Source organism: Macaca thibetana, chromosome 13 (genome assembly GCF_024542745.1).
Source record: "Macaca thibetana thibetana isolate TM-01 chromosome 13, ASM2454274v1, whole genome shotgun sequence".
NCBI classification, from domain to species: Eukaryota; Metazoa; Chordata; class Mammalia; order Primates; family Cercopithecidae; genus Macaca; species Macaca thibetana.
Genome location: NC_065590.1, coordinates 9,140,582 through 9,158,670, shown reverse-complemented (window position 1 = coordinate 9,158,670; position 18,089 = coordinate 9,140,582). Strand labels below are relative to the sequence as shown.

The 18,089-nt window shown below is 45.9% G+C and overlaps 2 protein-coding genes across 6 annotated transcripts in view; one reads left to right on the top strand and one right to left on the bottom strand.

Moving 5' to 3' along the window:
* Positions 1-18,089, bottom strand: part of ECRG4 (ECRG4 augurin precursor) — a 903,650-nt gene that overhangs the window by 678,768 nt on the left and 206,793 nt on the right. The window lies entirely within an intron of this gene.
* The window catches only part of FHL2 (four and a half LIM domains 2), a 76,604-nt gene that overhangs the window by 43,363 nt on the left and 15,152 nt on the right, over positions 1-18,089 (top strand). For 4 of the 5 annotated variants that reach the window (XM_050754213.1, XM_050754212.1, XM_050754210.1 and 1 more), the window contains one exon: positions 7,831-8,010. In XM_050754213.1, coding sequence (XP_050610170.1) covers positions 7,855-8,010 — 156 coding nt within the window. In that variant the 5' untranslated portion in view covers positions 7,831-7,854. Of the gene's footprint in view, positions 1-7,830; positions 8,015-18,089 lie in introns of those variants that run through there. The other variant, XM_050754214.1, reaches the window with a different exon arrangement.

Here is an 18,089-nt window from a genome sequence, read left to right as displayed (position 1 = left end):
TCTTACACTATGGCCCAGGCTGGAGTATAGTGGCAGCACTACAGCTCACTGCAGCCTCGAACTCTTGGGCTCAAGAGATCCTCTTTCTTTAGGAACTCCAAGGCTTGATCCGTTATTCTAGTTTATAAAACAGCAACTTTCCTTGACATGATGGCCCTCTCCATTTCATCAGAATTTCTGTTTAAAACAAATCGTTTAGCTAGACAAATGACGAGTGTTGGGGGTGAGCAGTTTTTGTGTGTAGACACTCCCATCCATAGGAAAACAAAATGGTGCAGGGTATTCTTTGAGCACATTTCCAGGTGTGAGAGTCCCGTGCCTTTGAATGGAGGATCTTTGATTATAGGCAACACGTGTCTGTAGAACATCAGGGCCTTGTGCTGACACCTGGAGCCCCTGTTGGGGATCTGTGCCTTCTTCCCAAAGCGGGCAAGACTCCCAGCTGGCTTTTTGCTTCTTGACCTGGCCAGGCTGCATCCTGGACTGTGCAGCTGTGTGTTCACATGGGATTGGAGTCCAAACACAACAAGAAGAGTTCTATCCGCTGCGGAAGCAGCAGCTTATCTGGAAGGAGGGACGAGGGCAGCGGTGGAAGCTCATGATGTCATATGCCAAACCACATTACATGTTGGGTTTGCTATGCAGGGTGGATTGTTCACATAATAGGTTCCTAATTTTTCATGTTTGATTTTTGCCTATATGTTTGTACTCTGACATGTTTGCATTCACTCACCCGTCCATTCATTTGTTCATGCATTCCACAAGTATTCACAAAGCCCCTGGTCCTGTGTGTGTTCCCTGCTGGTGAGGTCTCAGCGACAGGTAGTGGCACCCTTCCCAATGCTTACGGTTGGCAGAGGACAGGGCAATTGCGTGAAAACATGACACTTTTATAATATATTTTTTAAAAGAGCCCACATAGACCAGTTTTCCTAATTGGCTCTGGAAAGCTCTGGTTGATTATTGATAGGCAATTGAATGTCCCATGCGGATCCCCGGTGGCATCTAAAGATCCAGGGACTGACTTACCGAAGCTGCTTTTGCATGTGTTGAAGGGCTGCATGCAGGAAGAACTTGGGAACATTCATAGATTTCTCCTTAGGAAATGACTATGTTAGAGGAACCTCCTGCAGCAGGGTTGATAGGGAGAAGCACTTCGGGTTTCAAAGGGGAAGGAGAAAATGGGCCCACTGGGGTCAGATGAAAGTAGGTAGCCAATAAAAGGTGCATTGAAAAGGATGCTTAAATAGACTTCTTTTGCTAATCTGACCTCTTCAGGCTTAACCTGTAGGGATCTGCTAGGCTCCTGGAACTCCAAGGCCTGAGCCAGCAAGCCAAGCGAGGCTGTCTATCATGGCAGCCCTTCCTTTGATTGAAATCTTTCTGGTTAAAAAAAAAAAAAATTAGCTGGGTGTGGTGGGACACACCTGTAATCGCAGCTACTTGGGAGGCTGAGAAAGGAGAATCGCTTGAACCTGGCAGGTGGAGGTTGAAGTGAGCTGAGATCGGGCCACTGCACTCCAGCCTGGGTGACAGAGTGACACTGTCTCAAAAAAACAAAGAGCTTTCTGGCATGTGGGGTCCTTGCCTCTCTTCTGCCTCATTTCATTTACCCCCCCCCCCCTTCCTTTCTTTGTCCTGTCACTACTCCTCTCCCCTTCCCTTTACTCTTTCTGTTTTCTTTTTCCCATTATGTTCCTCTAGCTTTGACACTTTCCCCACTCATACTTTGTTTTACAGTTTTTGAATCTGAAAATTTAAAAAATAGATCACATTGATAAGCTTGTGAACTTTTAAAATTAGTATGAATTGTTAGTAGGAGCTGTGCATTGTCGCTTCCTGGCCCTCTGAACCTTTATTCTTACATGCTTTTTATTTATTTATTTTTTGAGACATGGTCTGTGTCACCATGAGGCTGTTTCCTTGAGGTGGGAGAGCAGGGGTGCTATCGTGGCTCACTGCAGCCTCGACCTCCTGGGCTCATGCCTCCTGAGTAGTGGGGACTACAAGTGCATGCCACCACACCCGGCAAATATTTGGTGTTTTTTGTAGAGATAGGATTTCTCCATGTTGCCCAGGCTGGTCTTGAACTCCTGGGCTCAAATGATATGTCTGCCTCAGTCTCCCAAAGTACTGGAACTACAGGCATGAGCCCCTGTATGCAACCTATTCTTATATCTGAGTCAAAGCTGGGCTGGCGAGAGACTCAGAGATCAAGGCCTTCCCTGGGCCATCCCCAGACCTCCGAGCTGCACCTGGCACCTGCCTCAACCATGGCAGTTCCCTTGACCTGGAGTCAAGCCTGTACCCTAAGATCCACCTTTTTCAAATACCCTGTTCAGGGCCGAAGGGGTAATGACATCATGGAATGATTTAGCTTGGTGAGGAATAAGAACTCCAGGAAACTGTGATTTGGAATTTGATTCAATGAAATAACAAGAAGGGGTGGCACCTTATGTTTCGGTATCTCCCTGCAAGCTGTTGCCAGATGCTTTTAGCATTCCTGTGTACCAGCTAAGGGGTAAGAATTATTGATAACCTGTCAGGAGGGATGAGGAGTTCAGAGAGAGTAAATGGATTGTACACAATTAGGTTAATAAGTCCTTATAGAACCAAGATGTCCTACTTTTGTTTGAAGAAATGATTCAGAAATGGACCCTGATACCCTGATACATTTTTTAGAAGTCATTGCCCCCCGTCTTGCATAGTAAAGGCAGGCTTCCATGCAGTAAACTTTCACTGGGCTGTCCATCACCCCACTGCCTGCTTGGCACACCCAAGTCCACGAACAAGGCGCCCAGGCCCTCATTGCCTTGGCTGTTGACTGGGTCTTCCATCTTCCTGAGCTCTCTTGCCTACCCTACTCTGTCTCTCATTTCTCTGGCTTTGCCTACTCCACCCCGAGACCTGCCTTCCGTATCACCTGGCTGACCTGTTCCCAGCACAGATAGCATCTCCCCTGGGATGCCTGCCTGCTCTCTCAGCGGCTCCTCCTCTGCGTGCCCATCATACCTGTGCACCTCCAGCACGCACTGAGTACGGGGCTTGGTAGTCTGTTTGGTATATATCTCTTTTCCTCACCAGATGACAAGTTCCTTGAGGGGAGGGGCCTGCATCTTAGTCATCTTTGTATGTTCAGCACTTTTCGTGACATTAGACACATAGTTCCAGCTCAACCAATGTTTATTCAATGAATGAATGAGCAATCAGGTATTTATGGGATTTTAAAAAATGCAAGTGACTGACGCCTGTAATCCTAGCACTTTGGGAGGCCAAGGCGGGTGGATCACCTGAGGTCAGGAGTTTGAGACCAGCCTGGCCAACATGGCAAAACTCCGTTTCTACTAAAAAAAAAAAAAAAAATTAGCTGGGCGTGGTGGCGCGTGCCCATAATCTCAGCAACCCGGGAGGCTGAGGCAGGAGAATTACTGAAACCCGGGAAGTGGAGGCTGCAGTGAGCCGAGATCATGCCACTGCACTCCAGCCTGGGTGACAGAGCAAGACTCTGTTTCAATTTAAAAAAAAAAAAAAATGCAAGTTATAGGAGATTTCTAATATAGGACTATAGTTATACTTTTAAACACGTTGTAACAGAAGGGAAGCTTGGAGCTTGCTTATTAGCTCACGGACTGTTTATTCTGACGCTCAGGGTTTGTGCAGTATGTAACGTGTGGACCTCCTTCAGGGGCCTGCTTTCACACAGTGCATCCTGCTGTGCTCCTAGGTTGCCGCAGGTGCCCATTTTATGCTCTGTCCTGTTGGTTGGAGTAGAAATGCTCTCTGCTCATTGTAGAACTCTACTGACCTCTTAGAAGATGAGGAACAAGTTGGAAGAGGGATCCACCCACTCTCAGAAAGAATTCTGTAGAATTAGGAGCCGAACCACAGGGCCAGGTGCCTCCTCCCAGGTGGACCCACTGAGCAGATAGCAGCTGCCACTGTTCCTGCTGGGAGCTGGTATCACTGATGATGACATTCATCATGATGACATTCATAACCTGAGTCATACTTCGAGCAAATGTAGAACCCTACTTATTTTCAGAGTTTATTCCCTTAGATTTTTTTTTTTTTTTGAGATGGAGTCTCGCTGTGTTGCCCAGGCTGGAGTGTAGTGGCATGATCTCAGCTCACTGCAAGCTCTGCCTCTGGGTTCACGCCATTCTCCTGCCTCAGCCTCCCAAGTAGCTGGGACTACAGGTGCCCGCCACCACGCCCGGCTAGTTTTTTTGTATTTTTAGTAGAGACGGGGTTTCACCGTGTTAGCCAGGATAGTCTCGATCTCCTGACCTTGTGATCCGCCCGCCGTGGCCTCCCAAAGTGCTGGGATTATAGGCGTGAGCCACCGCGCCTGGCCAGATTTTTTTTTTTTTTTTTTTCTGTCCTGGTACTGTAGATTCGGAGGAGGTGAAAAACACACATCAGGTTATGAGCATCATGATCATGATTATTATCTCAGAGGAAAACAGATGCACCCCTTTCACCAGCTGCCAACAGAATTGGAGCTCTGCAGAGATTGACAGAGGGTGTAGACTGTCTCCCTTCCCTGGCAGGGCTGGTGCTTGTCCTGACCCACACAGACGGCCTTTCAAGTTAGATTGGGAGTTCATTTTCTCTAAGTCAGATGGCCATTTGAGAAAGCTCAGTGGGCCCTCCTTTTCATAAATATGCCTGGGCTTCAGTTTTTCCATCCATAGAATGAGGAAGTTGTCATAGAGAATCTGGGGATTTGTTTCCAGCTTTTACAATTCCACAATTTATAGTTCTCTGTCCTTTCATGGTTCTTATTTCAAATTCCCAAGTTATTATTCTTACGTTTGTGGGCACAGAATGGCCCATGAGCCTCTTGTCCCACAGCTAAATCACACCTATTATCGGAAAAATATATATGTTGGAAAAGCAGCTCTCAATTGCGATGAAATAAATGACAGCCACTTTCAAGGCCAATAACTGAACAATTACAGGAAAGCATTGAATCTTGTGCCAACATGGCTGCTCCAACCCGAGATGGCCGCGGTACAAAGGATATTTATACGTTGGGTTTCAGAACAATAATTCAAGTGCTCAAGAGCCTCATCTTGTGATGTTATCACAAGAATGTCCAGGCAATGTTTTCTTTAACTCCAGGAAGAGTGATTTAGAAGGACGGATCTTGCCACATGTGTCCAGCTGCGTATTTATTGCTCTTGGAAGAGAATTATTCTGTAAACACAGAAATATCCAAGAATGGATGCTTGAAAGATGATCTTTTCCTTGCTTACAGTTGTCAGGACCGTGTATATGCAATAGTACAAAATTAATAAACTCTATCAAATTTCCTGTAATCATAAACCAGGCGATAATATTTTATTTGCATCAGAAGGTCTGATTCTGGGATTTCACTCTCCTATCGTTTGAAGACTGCAAATTGAACCAAGTGTTCTTAGAGCCTGTGAACTCTTGCTCACAGTTACATAGCCAACCAGTCTACCTATTTTTTTTTTTTTTTTTTTTTTTTTTTTTGAGACGGAGTCTCACTCTGTCACCCAGGCTGGAGTGCAGAGGTGCCATTATCAGCTCACTGCAATCTCCACTTCCTGGTTTCAAACGATTGTCCTGCCTTAGCCTCGTGAGTAGCTGGCATTACAGGCATGCACCACCGTGCCCGGCTAATTTGGTTTTCGTTTTGTTTTTTGTATTTTTAGTAGAGACAGGGTTTCACCATGTTGGCCAGACTGGTCTCGAGCTCCCGACCTCAGGTGATCCACCAGTCTCAGCCTCCCAAAGTGCTGGAAATACAGGCGTGAGTGACCGCACCCAGCCCGGTGTACCTATTTAACAACAGAGAAAACTTTCCACTTTTAGGAAATGGAATATTGCCATTTATTCCTGAAGAAACTTGTCTGTTTTTAATGCCCTATGGACGTTTCTCCACACCAGCTATTCCTGTGGTAGGCGTTTTCTCTCCAGGATCATTCTGACATGATTTTATAGGAATGGTCATAAGAGAAGGGCCCGTCCCTTGCTACTTATGCACACCGTGTATTCATCCTAGGAAAAGTGCAGTGTGCCGGGCGTGGAGACGCCTTTTTTTTAACTTTTATTTTCGGTTCAGGGTACATGTGCAGGTTTGTTATATAGGTAAACTGTTGTCACAGGGGTTTGTTGTACATATTATTTATCACCCAGGTATTAATCCTAGTACCCAAGTGTTACCTTTTCTGCTCCTCTCTCTCCTCCCACCCTCCCTCCCTGCTCAGGTAGACCCCCGTGTCTGTTGTTCACCTCTTTGTGTTCATGTGTTCCCTCATTTGGCCCCACTCATAAGTGAGAACATGCAGTATTTGGCTTTCTGTTCGTGCATTAGTTTGCCAAGGAAAATGGCCTCCAGCTGCATCCGCGTTCCCACAAAAGACATGATCTCATTCTTTTTTATGGCTGCATAGTATTTCATGATGTATATGTACCACGTTTTCTTTATCCAATCTGTCATTGCTGGGCATTTAGGTCGATTCCATGTCATCGGTATTGTGAAAAGTGATGCAATGAACATTCCTGTACATATGTCTTTATGGTAGAATGATTCGTATTTCTCTAGGTGTATACCCAGTAATGGGATTGCTGGGTCAAATGGTAGTTCTGTTTTTAGCTCTTGGAGGAATCTCCATACTGCTTTCCACAATGGTTGAACTAATTTACACTCCCATGCACAGTGTATAAATGTTCCCTTTTCTCCGCAACCTCGCCAGTGTCTTGTTCCTGTTGAAAGGGCTTGAAGTGTTGCCCAGAGAGCCATTGACTGCAGCCACTGCATTTCTGACTATTCCATATCATTGTTTTGGGAAGTGAATCTTTCCCTTTATCCTGCTCTCAGGATACCTGGGCAGCTGCAGGATGATCTTTCCCATAGGGAGCAATGATTCATCCTCAGGGACTTTGGCAGTTTCTCTTGTGCAAGGTCAGCTTGCACTCCCAATGCAGCACGGAGGTCAAGGGTAATAGTGGCCTCATTGCATCTACTCTCAGGTTTCCCAGGTCAGATCTCCCTCCCTTTTGCCGCTGTGATTTCTTCCTATTCAAATCATGAATCATAAAGAGGAGCTCATGGAAAATCTTTTTATAGAAATGGACATATTATTTCTATGCCTGCCTTTCTATTTTGGGGGCAGGGAGAAGGGGAAGATGCAAGGCTGGGTCACAGCCGGACAGGATGGGGGCTCTGGTGCCAGCCCTTACCTGTATTTAAAACTGAGATAGCTTTTTCTGACACAGTAAAAAATAATTCGTGCTTTTCAAGAAGTGGAATGTGACCAGGTGTGGTGGCTCACGCCTGTAATCTCAGCACTTTGCTAGGCGAGGCGGGCAGATCACCTGAGGTCAGGAGTTTGAGACCAGCCTGGCCAACATGGTAAAAGCCTGTCTCTACTAAAAATATAAAAATTAGCTGGGCATGGTGGCAGGCACCTGTAATCTCAGCTACTCGGGAGGCTGAGGCAGGAGAATCGCTTGATCCTGGGAGGCAGAGGTTGCAGTGAGCTGAGATTGCACCACTGCACTCCAGCCTAGATGAAAGAACAAAACTCTGTCTCAAAACAAACAAACAAACAAACAAACAAACAAAACACGAAGTGAATGCATTCAAACACAAAACTGCCTTAGCTAATGAAAAAGAAAACAAAAAAGGTGTTATCATTGAAAATTATGACCTATTAAAAGGTGAGTTTTAATTATTCATCCAGAGGAATTAACCACCTTTCAGCTAAAGATGACAGACAGTGGGACAGTTAATGTCTTTGCGTGCATCTCTTTCAGAGAGTGCTTAATGGGACCTGGATTTTCTCTTCTTTTTGATAGGTTGCTGAAAAGGCAGGTGTCAAAATGACTGAGCGCTTTGACTGCCACCATTGCAACGAATCTCTCTTTGGCAAGAAGTACATCCTGCGGGAGGAGAGCCCCTACTGCGTGGCATGCTTTGAGACCCTCTTCGCCAACACCTGCGAGGAGTGTGGGAAGCCCATCGGCTGTGACTGCAAGGTACCTGCCACGGGACTGCGGGTCCCCGGCTGCTCCCCCAAGAAACACGGGCTTCTCTGTGATTTGTGCTGAAGCCCTGATCCACCACTAAAGTCTGTCTCTTGAGCCCCCTCCGAGAGGTGCGGACCCTGCATGTAGCCTTTCGGAAGCTTCTTCCCTCTAGCTAATGTGATCTCTGCCCACAAGCACTGGGTGAAGGCCTTGCCAGGACTTTCGTGCTTAGTGTCTCTGAGTACATTCTCTGTGTTCTAGTTATTAGTGCCCTTATCTAACCACCCAGCTGCCTACCAACACTGTAACTTTCTTAAGGGCGGTGCTCTCTTCCTCTTGTCTGTTTGCCCCATGGTGAGTAACGCGGAGCAGGTGCTGTGCTCAGTCAATATTTGATGAATGAATGTGTGCATGAGAGAACCAGAGTGGGTTCCTGGATAAATGGGCACATAAAAGCACAAAGTCCTTGGAAGATTGTGGGCTCTTTTCCTTTAATGAGAGAAGGACAGGATTTGTATTGTTTCCTTTCAATGGGGAAATGCGTTCACGGCTCTCCTGGGATGGCACAGTGTGGTTCAGCAGAGACCACTGGTCACTTGTACCAGTATTTAACAGGCCAAGCATGAGAGTTCAGCCACCAGACTGCCCAGTTCCAGCCCGGGCTCCGTGTCTCACTTGCTGTATGGCCTTGGGTCAGTTACTTGACCCTTCCGTGCACATCTCCACATCTATAAAATGGGGAGAACCAGGCCAGGCACATAGGCTTGACGCCTATAATCCCAGCACTTTGGGAGGCCAAGGCAGGCGAATCACTTGAGGCTGGAGTTGGAGACCAGCCTGGCCAACATGGCGAAACCCTGTCTCTACTGAAAATACAAAAATCTAGCTGAGTGTGATGGTGCATATCTGTAATCCCAGCTACTTGAGAGGCTGAGGCATGAGAATCACTTGAACCTGGGAGGTGGAGATTGCAATGAGCTGAGAATCATGCCACTGCACTCCAACCTGGGAGACAGAGTAAGACTCTGTCTCAATAAACAAACAAACAAACAAACAAAACTGGGGAGAACCAGGGGTCTGCTTCATAGGATGGTTCTAATATGTAGATAGAAGCCCTCACACTCTTCTAGCAGCGGACAGGGTAAGCTCCAGACTGGCACCTTTCTGCTGACTGCTTCCTTATTCTTTTTGTGACATGTCCCTTCCACACACCTTTCAGACACTTCACCCTCTCTCTTTGTCGCTTTTCATTTTGGAAACATCAATAAAAATGTCCAGTTTGAGGAAGAACTGGACGGCCCGAGAAAAATACAATGATAAAACTTCACCTGGAAAAGAAATACTTAAGTAGGTGAGTGGTTCAGATATCATCTGGCAAAGGGTAACTCTCACTTTCAAGGACAGATTTTGGATATTTGGGGCTAATCATCCCTGACCAGTGGCTGAAATAAAAACAAAACAAAAATCACTTGCCGTTTCTCTGGTGAGTTAGTGGAAAGATCCTTAAAACCAGTCATCCTTCCACGCATGTTTTTTTTTTTTTTTTTTTTTTGAGACGGAGTCATGCTCTGTCGCCCAGGCTGGAGTGCAGTGGCCGGATCTCAGCTCACTGCAAGCTCCGCCTCCCGGGTTCACGCCATTCTCCTGCCTCAGCCTCCCAAGTAGCTGGGACTACAGGCGCACGCCACCGCGCCCGGCTAGTTTTTTTGTATTTTTTAGTAGAGACGGGGTTTCACCGTGTTAGCCAGGATGGTCTCGATCTCCTGACCTCGTGATCCGCCCGTCTCGGCCTCCCAAAGTGCTGGGATTACAGGCTTGAGCCACCGCGCCCGGCCACTTCCACGCATGTTTTATGAGCAAATAAACAAGAGTCTCCCAAATGCAGCCAAAATCATCCAGGCTGCTGTCAAGCCAGGAGTGAATTGTGCTGAACTTTTCAACTCGGATTCATGTTTTGAGATACGTGGGGTTACACTGTATGATTTTCTACATTTTGGAACAAAAAGAGACATCGAGTTGAAGCGAGACCTTGGCATTTGGGGCTTCTGATGCTTTAGGCGTGATTTTCTTGACTTTCAAAAATAAGCAGGTAGTTGGGTTTGTAGTGGAAGCAATGATAGAAAAGAAATGTTCCTGTTTTTTTCTGGAAGTAAAGCCCACAGTCCTGGCAGGCGGGGGGATACCTGATAGAGGAACTGCGCTCTTAGGTCTGGTGGCCAATGTCTTCTCTTAAAATAGCACAGCCACCACGGGCCTCAGCTACTTCTCTCTAAAGGATGTGTTCATGTGTGTACATTTTAAATGTTGGCATGCCTATAGGAATTAGGCTAATTTTGAGAGTCCTGACCTACTTCAATGAGACAGGCAAGACTTCAGAGCCTGTTCTATAGTTTGAACATCCTCTCTATGTAGCCACTGAATTGTAACCTTTTTTTCTATTAAGTTACTCTGGGAAAATGCTGTGATCTCAAAGGGTAAAGATTATTGATTTGTATGGCCAGTGTAATAGTGGAGACTAGGCAGTGTTATGATCCTCTGACATTACACCCTTCCTGAATGTTTTCTTGGATACCTGTTATTATTAACAAAATATTTTTGTAGACTCATTACAGAGTTTTTGGGAGATCTACCTATGTTCTGGGCTTCAAAAATTCAACAAACTAAAGAAAAAATAGGGCTGAGCACAGTGGCCCATGCCTGTAATTCCAGCACTTTGGGAGGCCGAGGCAGGTGGATCACTTGAGGCTAGGAGCTGGAGACCAGCTTGGCCAACATGGCAAAACCCCGTCTCTACTAAAAATACAAAAGTAAGCTGGGTGTGTTGGTGTGCACCTGTAATCCCAGCTACTTGGGAGGCTGAGGCAGGAGAATATTTTGAACTTGGGAGGCAGAGGTTGCCTTAAGCCGAGATCACGACACTGCACTCCAGCCTGGGTGACAGGGTGAGACTCCATCTTAAAAAAATAAAAATAAAAAATAGACTGGAGTTCCACAGATGGCTGCTAATACTGTGCATTTAACAAATTGGTGATTTTAAGTCCTGGGTGACACACCTAACCTAGATTTTGAATATTCCATGGGTTTGCAAGCAATGCCATGAAATCGGACGGGCTACCACACCCACCCATGTGCATAGAGGGTGCTATGAAGAGAAAAAAATAATAATAAACAAGAACAAAAGATCTGCAGATCAGAAACTAGCATTCTGGGTTTAGCTTTTAGTGGTAGTCATTGAAACCACCGTGTGTCGCCTGATGACTTGTTCCAGGCACTTGTAAATGCCTAAACTGCATGATCTAAATTCCTCCTAACACCCTATAGTAAGAACTTTTTTCATTCCATTTTATGGAGTAGTCGCTGAGGCCTAGAGAGGATGAGGATCCTGCCCAGGGTTAACGGGATTAGGAAGAATCTGAGGTACAATTTGAGCCCAGACCCAGAGGGTCCTCACCTATCATGCGATGCCACCTGCCACCTGCAACCTTGGACAGGACCCTGTCTATGCGACTCTCGGGCCAGATGTAGTCAGTCCTTGTGAGTAAGAGGTGGTGACCACCTGGCCTCTATCAAGTGACCTTCAGTCAAAGGCCCCTACTCTTCTCGTGGCCCCCTTTAGATGGTCATGATTGCAGAAGTGAGGCTCAAGTTGTTTCACAAACTCTCTTTCCAGCTTTTGTAGTTAATTAAATAGGAAACATTGAAGTGATGATCAAATTGGCAGACGTTTACCCATCATGCTGTAAAAGTCTCAGTTAATGTTTGGTAATGGACAGAAAAGTTCAGTGGTATTTTGGCAGAAAGCCACCTGTCTCTGAAATAGGAGACGAAGGTTTTCACACATGCAGGTTAAATCTAGATGCCTCTAGTATATTTTGGAAGGTTTCTGACCAAGCCTAGAGAAAGGTGTAAGGTCAGGTTTGAAAAACCCATCCTTCTGTCCTTGGTGTGACACAGGACTCCCCCGCTGGTCTTTCTGGACTCTTTTCTGGGAAGAGCAGCTACTCCAGTCACATTCTCAGGGTCCAGCCTGCTAACCTGGTGCTTTTTTATTTGTTGGGGTGGTTTTTAAGTTCTCAATGAGAAAATTACCTTTTTGGATCTTCTTCCATGTAGAATTTGTCCAAAGAGTTTGTAACGAGCAATGAAAACGTGTATTTATTTGGATTTCCTCCTACAAGAGAAAAGTCTGTTTGTGAAGGTAATTTAATCAAGGAGGGTCCTAGGATCAGGAGCAAAGCTGTTTGGATGGATTCCATGAGAAGGACCTGTCAGTGTGTGAAACCAAAAGTTCAGCCGCAAGACATAGCAGCAGAGGTGCACAGAGCTCAACAGCGACATCGCATGCACCGAGGCTGGACCCCGGAGCCGAATCTCCCTGGCTCCACCTTTGACGAGCTGCACGAAGGGGACAAGTCCTGCCACCTATAAGCCTCCATTTCCATGTCTATAAACTGGGGTTCCAAGCTCATGGGACTGTCGGGGTAATTGAATGTGTTAACGTCTAGGGAGATCTGTGACCTGCCAACACAGAGCTGTCATTTCTGCTGTTGTCCATTTTTCCGCATCTTTATTTGTAAGGATTTGAAAGAATGTACCGTTGGAAACCTGATGATCTCAAGCATAGAATATCTTTTCATAATGCTGAGCATGAATGACGTGAGAATCCATTTCTGAAGTGAAATCGTATGGATCTGAAGAATGGCTGGTCCCAGCCCTGGTGGAACGGGGTGCGAAGGAGGGAGGATGAGAGCCAGCCGTTTCAGTCTGGTGACCCTGCCACCCAGACCGTCCATGAGCTGCGGGGTCCAGGGCTCCCTCCAGGCCACTTGCCACTCAAGCTCAGCTAAAGTCTTAAAAAGGACACATTTGGAGCCAAGCAACAGGCACAGCCCATGTTAGGAATGTTTCTGAAATGGAAAAATACAAAACCAGAAAGGAAGTATGTGGGCCTAATCTTACATGTTTATCAACATTTTACTGCAATGTATGACATTTCTGTGAGCACAAGATTAGCCTTGGTATTTTTTTCTGGGAAGTATAAAAGACTCTTTTTTTCTTTCTTTTTGTTTTCAATTTCTCTCTAGGGGAATGTAAAACCGGATATTTCCATCTTAAAGTTCTTCAGCAAGTCTGTCAAGGTGTCCGTATTTCTTACCCTGTTGCCTCTCAGCATCTAAGTGCAATCTCTGTTACACTCATGTTTGCTGTTCACAGTGGAGTACTAAGGAAATAGCAAAATTAAGCTACTGGCATGGTGCTAATAACTGAAACTAAAAATCGGTTTTGGAGCTTTTCTGTTTGGAAAGAGTCACTTGAGCCGGGCATGGTGGCTCACGCCTGTAATCCCAGCACTTTGGGAGGCTGAGGCAGGAGGATCACTTAAGGCCAAGAGTTTGAGACCAGCCTGGGCAATATAGCAAGACCCCTGTCTCTAAACAGATATATGATAGATAGAACAGATAGAAGAAAAGAAAAGGGTCACTTGGCACTAGGTCTTCACAGGTAAAGATTCAGAGTACGGTAGGAAGCACAGGCTCAGGGACCTGGGTCTAATCAATGACAGTCTCACTTCTAGGCCTTTTGGTGGCAATTTCCAGTCTACCTCTAAGCTCTAGGGAACCATGTGGCTAAAATCTTCCCTCCTGCTGAGACTCAGAGAATACCATGTTGGCCAAGATCTCTAAAAAAAATCAAACCTGGCAATATTGAGTTACCTTCTTCTTACCATAAAGTATTTCCTCACTTCCTCCTTACTGTGAACTTTCTTAAGAAGCGAGTCCGGGAGGAAGCAGTGACGTGAATTTATTAACTTGACTCAGACTTCTAAAGAGAACACAAACTAAGCGCCCCATTCAGAGAGTGACAGGGAAACCCCGTGGCATAATTAGTTACCTACGAGTTTCCAAATAGGATTTGGAAAGAGACATACAAGCTAGGTAGCCAGCACGGCACATGGTTTCCCTGAAGCCAGCATTGCCCTGGCCAAGGAAGCTTTGCAGAACAGATGCGATTTCAGCTGGGACTTGCAGCCAAGTGGGATGTGGCCTTTTGGGGAGAAGGGAAAGGATATTCCAAGGCCAGGGACAGAGCATGGTCAAAGGTATGGAGATGAGGAGGAGGGGACCAGACCAGAGGGTCAGGTTGGAAAGCGAATTGGGGTCAACTTGCAAAGGGGCTGATGTGCCAGGTAAAAAACCAGGAGCGCGGTTTAGTTCTGTTGGATCATTTCAGGTGGAAGGGCAGTGGGAATGTTGGAGAAAACACTTACTGGTGTCGTTACATTGAATCTGTTCATCTATAAGAATAAAACTTTATTTCATAAAGTTATTGTATGGCTCAAAATAGGTATGAAGAATTGAGAAAAAGAATTTCAGATTTAAAAGGGCTGAGAAATGAAAAAGCACCTGCCAAAGGAGAGTGGCAGAGTTACCAACATGGAACTTTAAGATGGCAGATATTCTCATTGACAGGACTGTCTTCATAAGGAAATGTAGGTTCAGCAAGTGACACATTGAGGCAACTCTTCTCATTATTAGCTGTGATCTAAATAATGACTTATACTAACATCCATTGAGCAACTGCAATACACACCAGCAACTGTTATACATGCTTGTCACAACCAGTAGTGGGTCTCTTATTCCTGCTGTACAGGTCAGAAATCTGGTGAGAGAGGTTCAATTACTTGGCCATGGTGATGTACCTGACATAGGGCAGAGCCCGGATTTAAGTTTAGTCAGTCTGGCATTTGGGCCCTTGAATTGAACCCCTAGGGTGAAATAACCGAGCACTTTAATCACGGGCTCCTGGGATCCCAGAGGGGCGGACGCTTGGCCCACAGTGGTACAAGAGATGTGGACTGTGGGACCCCATGCTCTCCCGTCCTGCTTGCATGCAGCCGGCGTTCAGGTATTGCTGGCCCAGGAAGACCATCGCCGTGTACTGCAGTGGGCCAGTTCTGTTCCCACTGAGGACCCAGCAACAACAGTGATGCAAGCTTGTTGATGGAGTATTTTTAGTTATTGTACATCACAAAACTTAAGAGCACAGGTTAATATTTATCTTAAGGGAAAAGAGTTTCCTGTAGAAGGTTTTAGAATTAGGAACTGCTGCATGCATATTCACTCAGGAATGCATATGTGTGCAATTCATAGAGGTAGGCTGAGAGAAACACTGGGAGCTGAGTGCAGACGGCCCCAGGGAATGATGTCGAGATAATGCGGCCCTGGGCAGGAAGAGGCACTCTCTGGAAGGCACTCTGTCTTCTGTTTCTTAGGACAAAACCTGGATCTCTGCATGCCTCAACCACTCGACACCAGCCTGAAGGGAAAGGGCAGCTTCTGGCAGGAGCCAAGGCGAGATGGTTCTTAGGGGATATAGCAGACCAGGTTGTCCTGAGAGAATGCAGCCTGCACCTTGCGAAGTGGGATCTGATAGAGCAGGGCGCAGGGGACAGGCTGCGCCTGCAGAAGGTCCTCAAGTCTTGCATGGATGCTTAGCCCAGTAACATGAGGATAGTATCCACATTAAGAGGGACAGTTTCAGGTGTCACATGTCTCTGTCAACGGATCAGTCTTAAACCGTAGCTATTGCATTTTTAAAAGGGCCATTAATATTAACTGTAGGAAAAGTGGAATTCTGCAGTGCCTTGGGTCCATGTGCATGTCTTAGCCAGCTTTTCCATGTCTGTCCAGGGACGCTGATGTGCTCTTTCCTCCATCTGGGGACTCAATGACCAGAGTGCAGGCTGTGGTGACATCTAGTGGCTTCGCTCTCATGTTGACTTTGGAGATTTCTCCCTCAGTTTTTCTTAAAGGTCAGCCCCAAAAGGCAAATTTCCTAGAAATTGTATTTCTTTTCCTTCTCTTGTCACTGATAACTTGCCACCCCTCTGTGCGCAATGCCTCCTCCCTGGGCAGGGCTGTGGTAGTTACCATCTTCCCAGAGGGAGGCCAGGGATCTCCTCCCGTCTCCCCGGTGCCTGCCCCATCCAGACAGTGAGTCCTGGGTCACGGAAGACATTCTGCAGCTTGTCCCCAAACAAGCAGTCCTCTCAGAGGTGGCTCGCCTGCACAGGGGGACAGACGTCACTTCTGAAAAGGTGTTTTTCACCTACTACATAACAATCAAAACTTACTTTCTTTCTTTTTGGGACAGTTTCACTCTTGTTGCCGAGGCTGGAGTGCAATGGCACAATCTTGGCTCACTGCAACCTCCACCCTCCACCTCCCAGGTTCAAGGTTCTCCTGTCTCAGCCTCCTATCTGGGATTACAGACAGGCACCACCACGCCTGGCTAATTTTTGTATGTTTAGTAGAGATGGGGTTTCACCATGGTGGCCAGGCTGGTCTCTAACTCATGATCTCAGGTGATCCACCCACCTCAGCCTCCAAGTGCTGGGATTACAGGCATGAGCCACCTCGCCCAGCCAAAACTTACTTTTTTATTCTTTTAATTGTGGCAAAATACACAGAACATCACACTTACCTTAACCACTGTTAAGTGTACTGTTCAGTAGTAAGTGCATTCAGATTGCTGTGCATTCAGATTGCTGTGCAACCAATCCCCAGAGCTTTTGCTTCTTGAAAATCTGAAATACTGCCCCCATCAAACCCATTTATGCCTAGTATTCCATTAGTGGAATGCTAAGCATGTGGGAGTTACAAACATCCTACTGCTCAAGATCATCGCCAAGGTCTGATTGTAAAAATTCAAAAAATTGCAACCTCAGGAATGAATGGGTTATAGGACCCATTCTCACTCCCATTCCCCTCTCATCCCAACCCCTGGCAACCAGTCTTCTACTTTCTGTCTCCATGAATGTGACTTCCCTAAGTATCCCACATGTGTGAGATCACGCAGTATTTGTCCTTTTGTGACCGATTTATCATTTCACTTAGCATCATGTTCTCAAGATTCATCCATGTTGTAGCATGAGTCAGAATTCCTTTCCTTTCTAATAAAGGAATAAAATTCCATTGTATGCACAGACCACATTTTGTTCACCCCTGCACATGTTGATAGATGCCTGGCTTGCTCCCACCTTTTGGTTATGGTGAATAATTCTTCAATGAGGGTGGATGTACAAATGTGTCTTTGAGACCTTACTTTCAATTCTTTTGGGTATATATCCAAAAGTACAACTGCTGAATCATATGGTAATTCTACTTTTAATATTTTGAGGAGGTGCCATGCTGTTTTCCATACAAAATTTATTCGTAATGCATTTCTTCCACAATCAGCATTCTAACAGTGATAACATGAATAAAATCTCCATCTCTTCTTAAATTAGGCTGATTACTGTTTTGGGTGGATAGGGCTTCTAATGGTTTGTTCAATTTTATTCAAAGTCTAAACAAAGGCAATGCTGAGCCACATTCATTTAGGTACAAAATACGTTCTAGAAAGTTGAGAGAATTTGGTCGTTTCTGGATTTTTTTTAATGGACACACACACACATCTCCTCAAGGCTATCTGCTCTGAAAGCAAAGAGTAACACAGACCTGACCAGGATTTTGCCTGGGCTGGTTCAGTGGAAATAACTTTTGCATCAGGAGGACTTGAGCTCAAAGCTTGGCTTAGCTCCGTGCCAGGTATGTGACTGGGCAAGTTACGGAACTTCTCTGACCTTCAGTAATAACATTTACCTTGCAGGGCTGTGCCGTGCCTGGAGCCCGCAGATGGGGTAATGACGGTCATCACTAGTGTTTCAGATGTCTTTTTGAAGCTGGGGCGTGTGCGTGGAAAGAATGGAGAACATGCCTCTTCCTGAATGATGATGATGTCCATGTGGATTGTGGGCTTTGCTGTTTATCATGAGTTCACATGTGTAGACATTAACTCAAATCAAAGCAGTTTGTCCTCTATTTCATTTGTCAAAATAACCCATAAAACACAGGTGATTTTCCCCTCAGATTTCTGAAAATACTTTAAGCTAAAAATACAAAAGACAGGGCAGCCCTCTGCCCTCAACTCCCAGTGTATACCCAGTTTGGGTTCTCAAGGATGGAGAGGACTTGGACATTTGAGCAAGCTGCCCTGGAGTCCCCGTGAGAGGCAGTGCCTACCCCAGGGGACCCACGATACTCAGG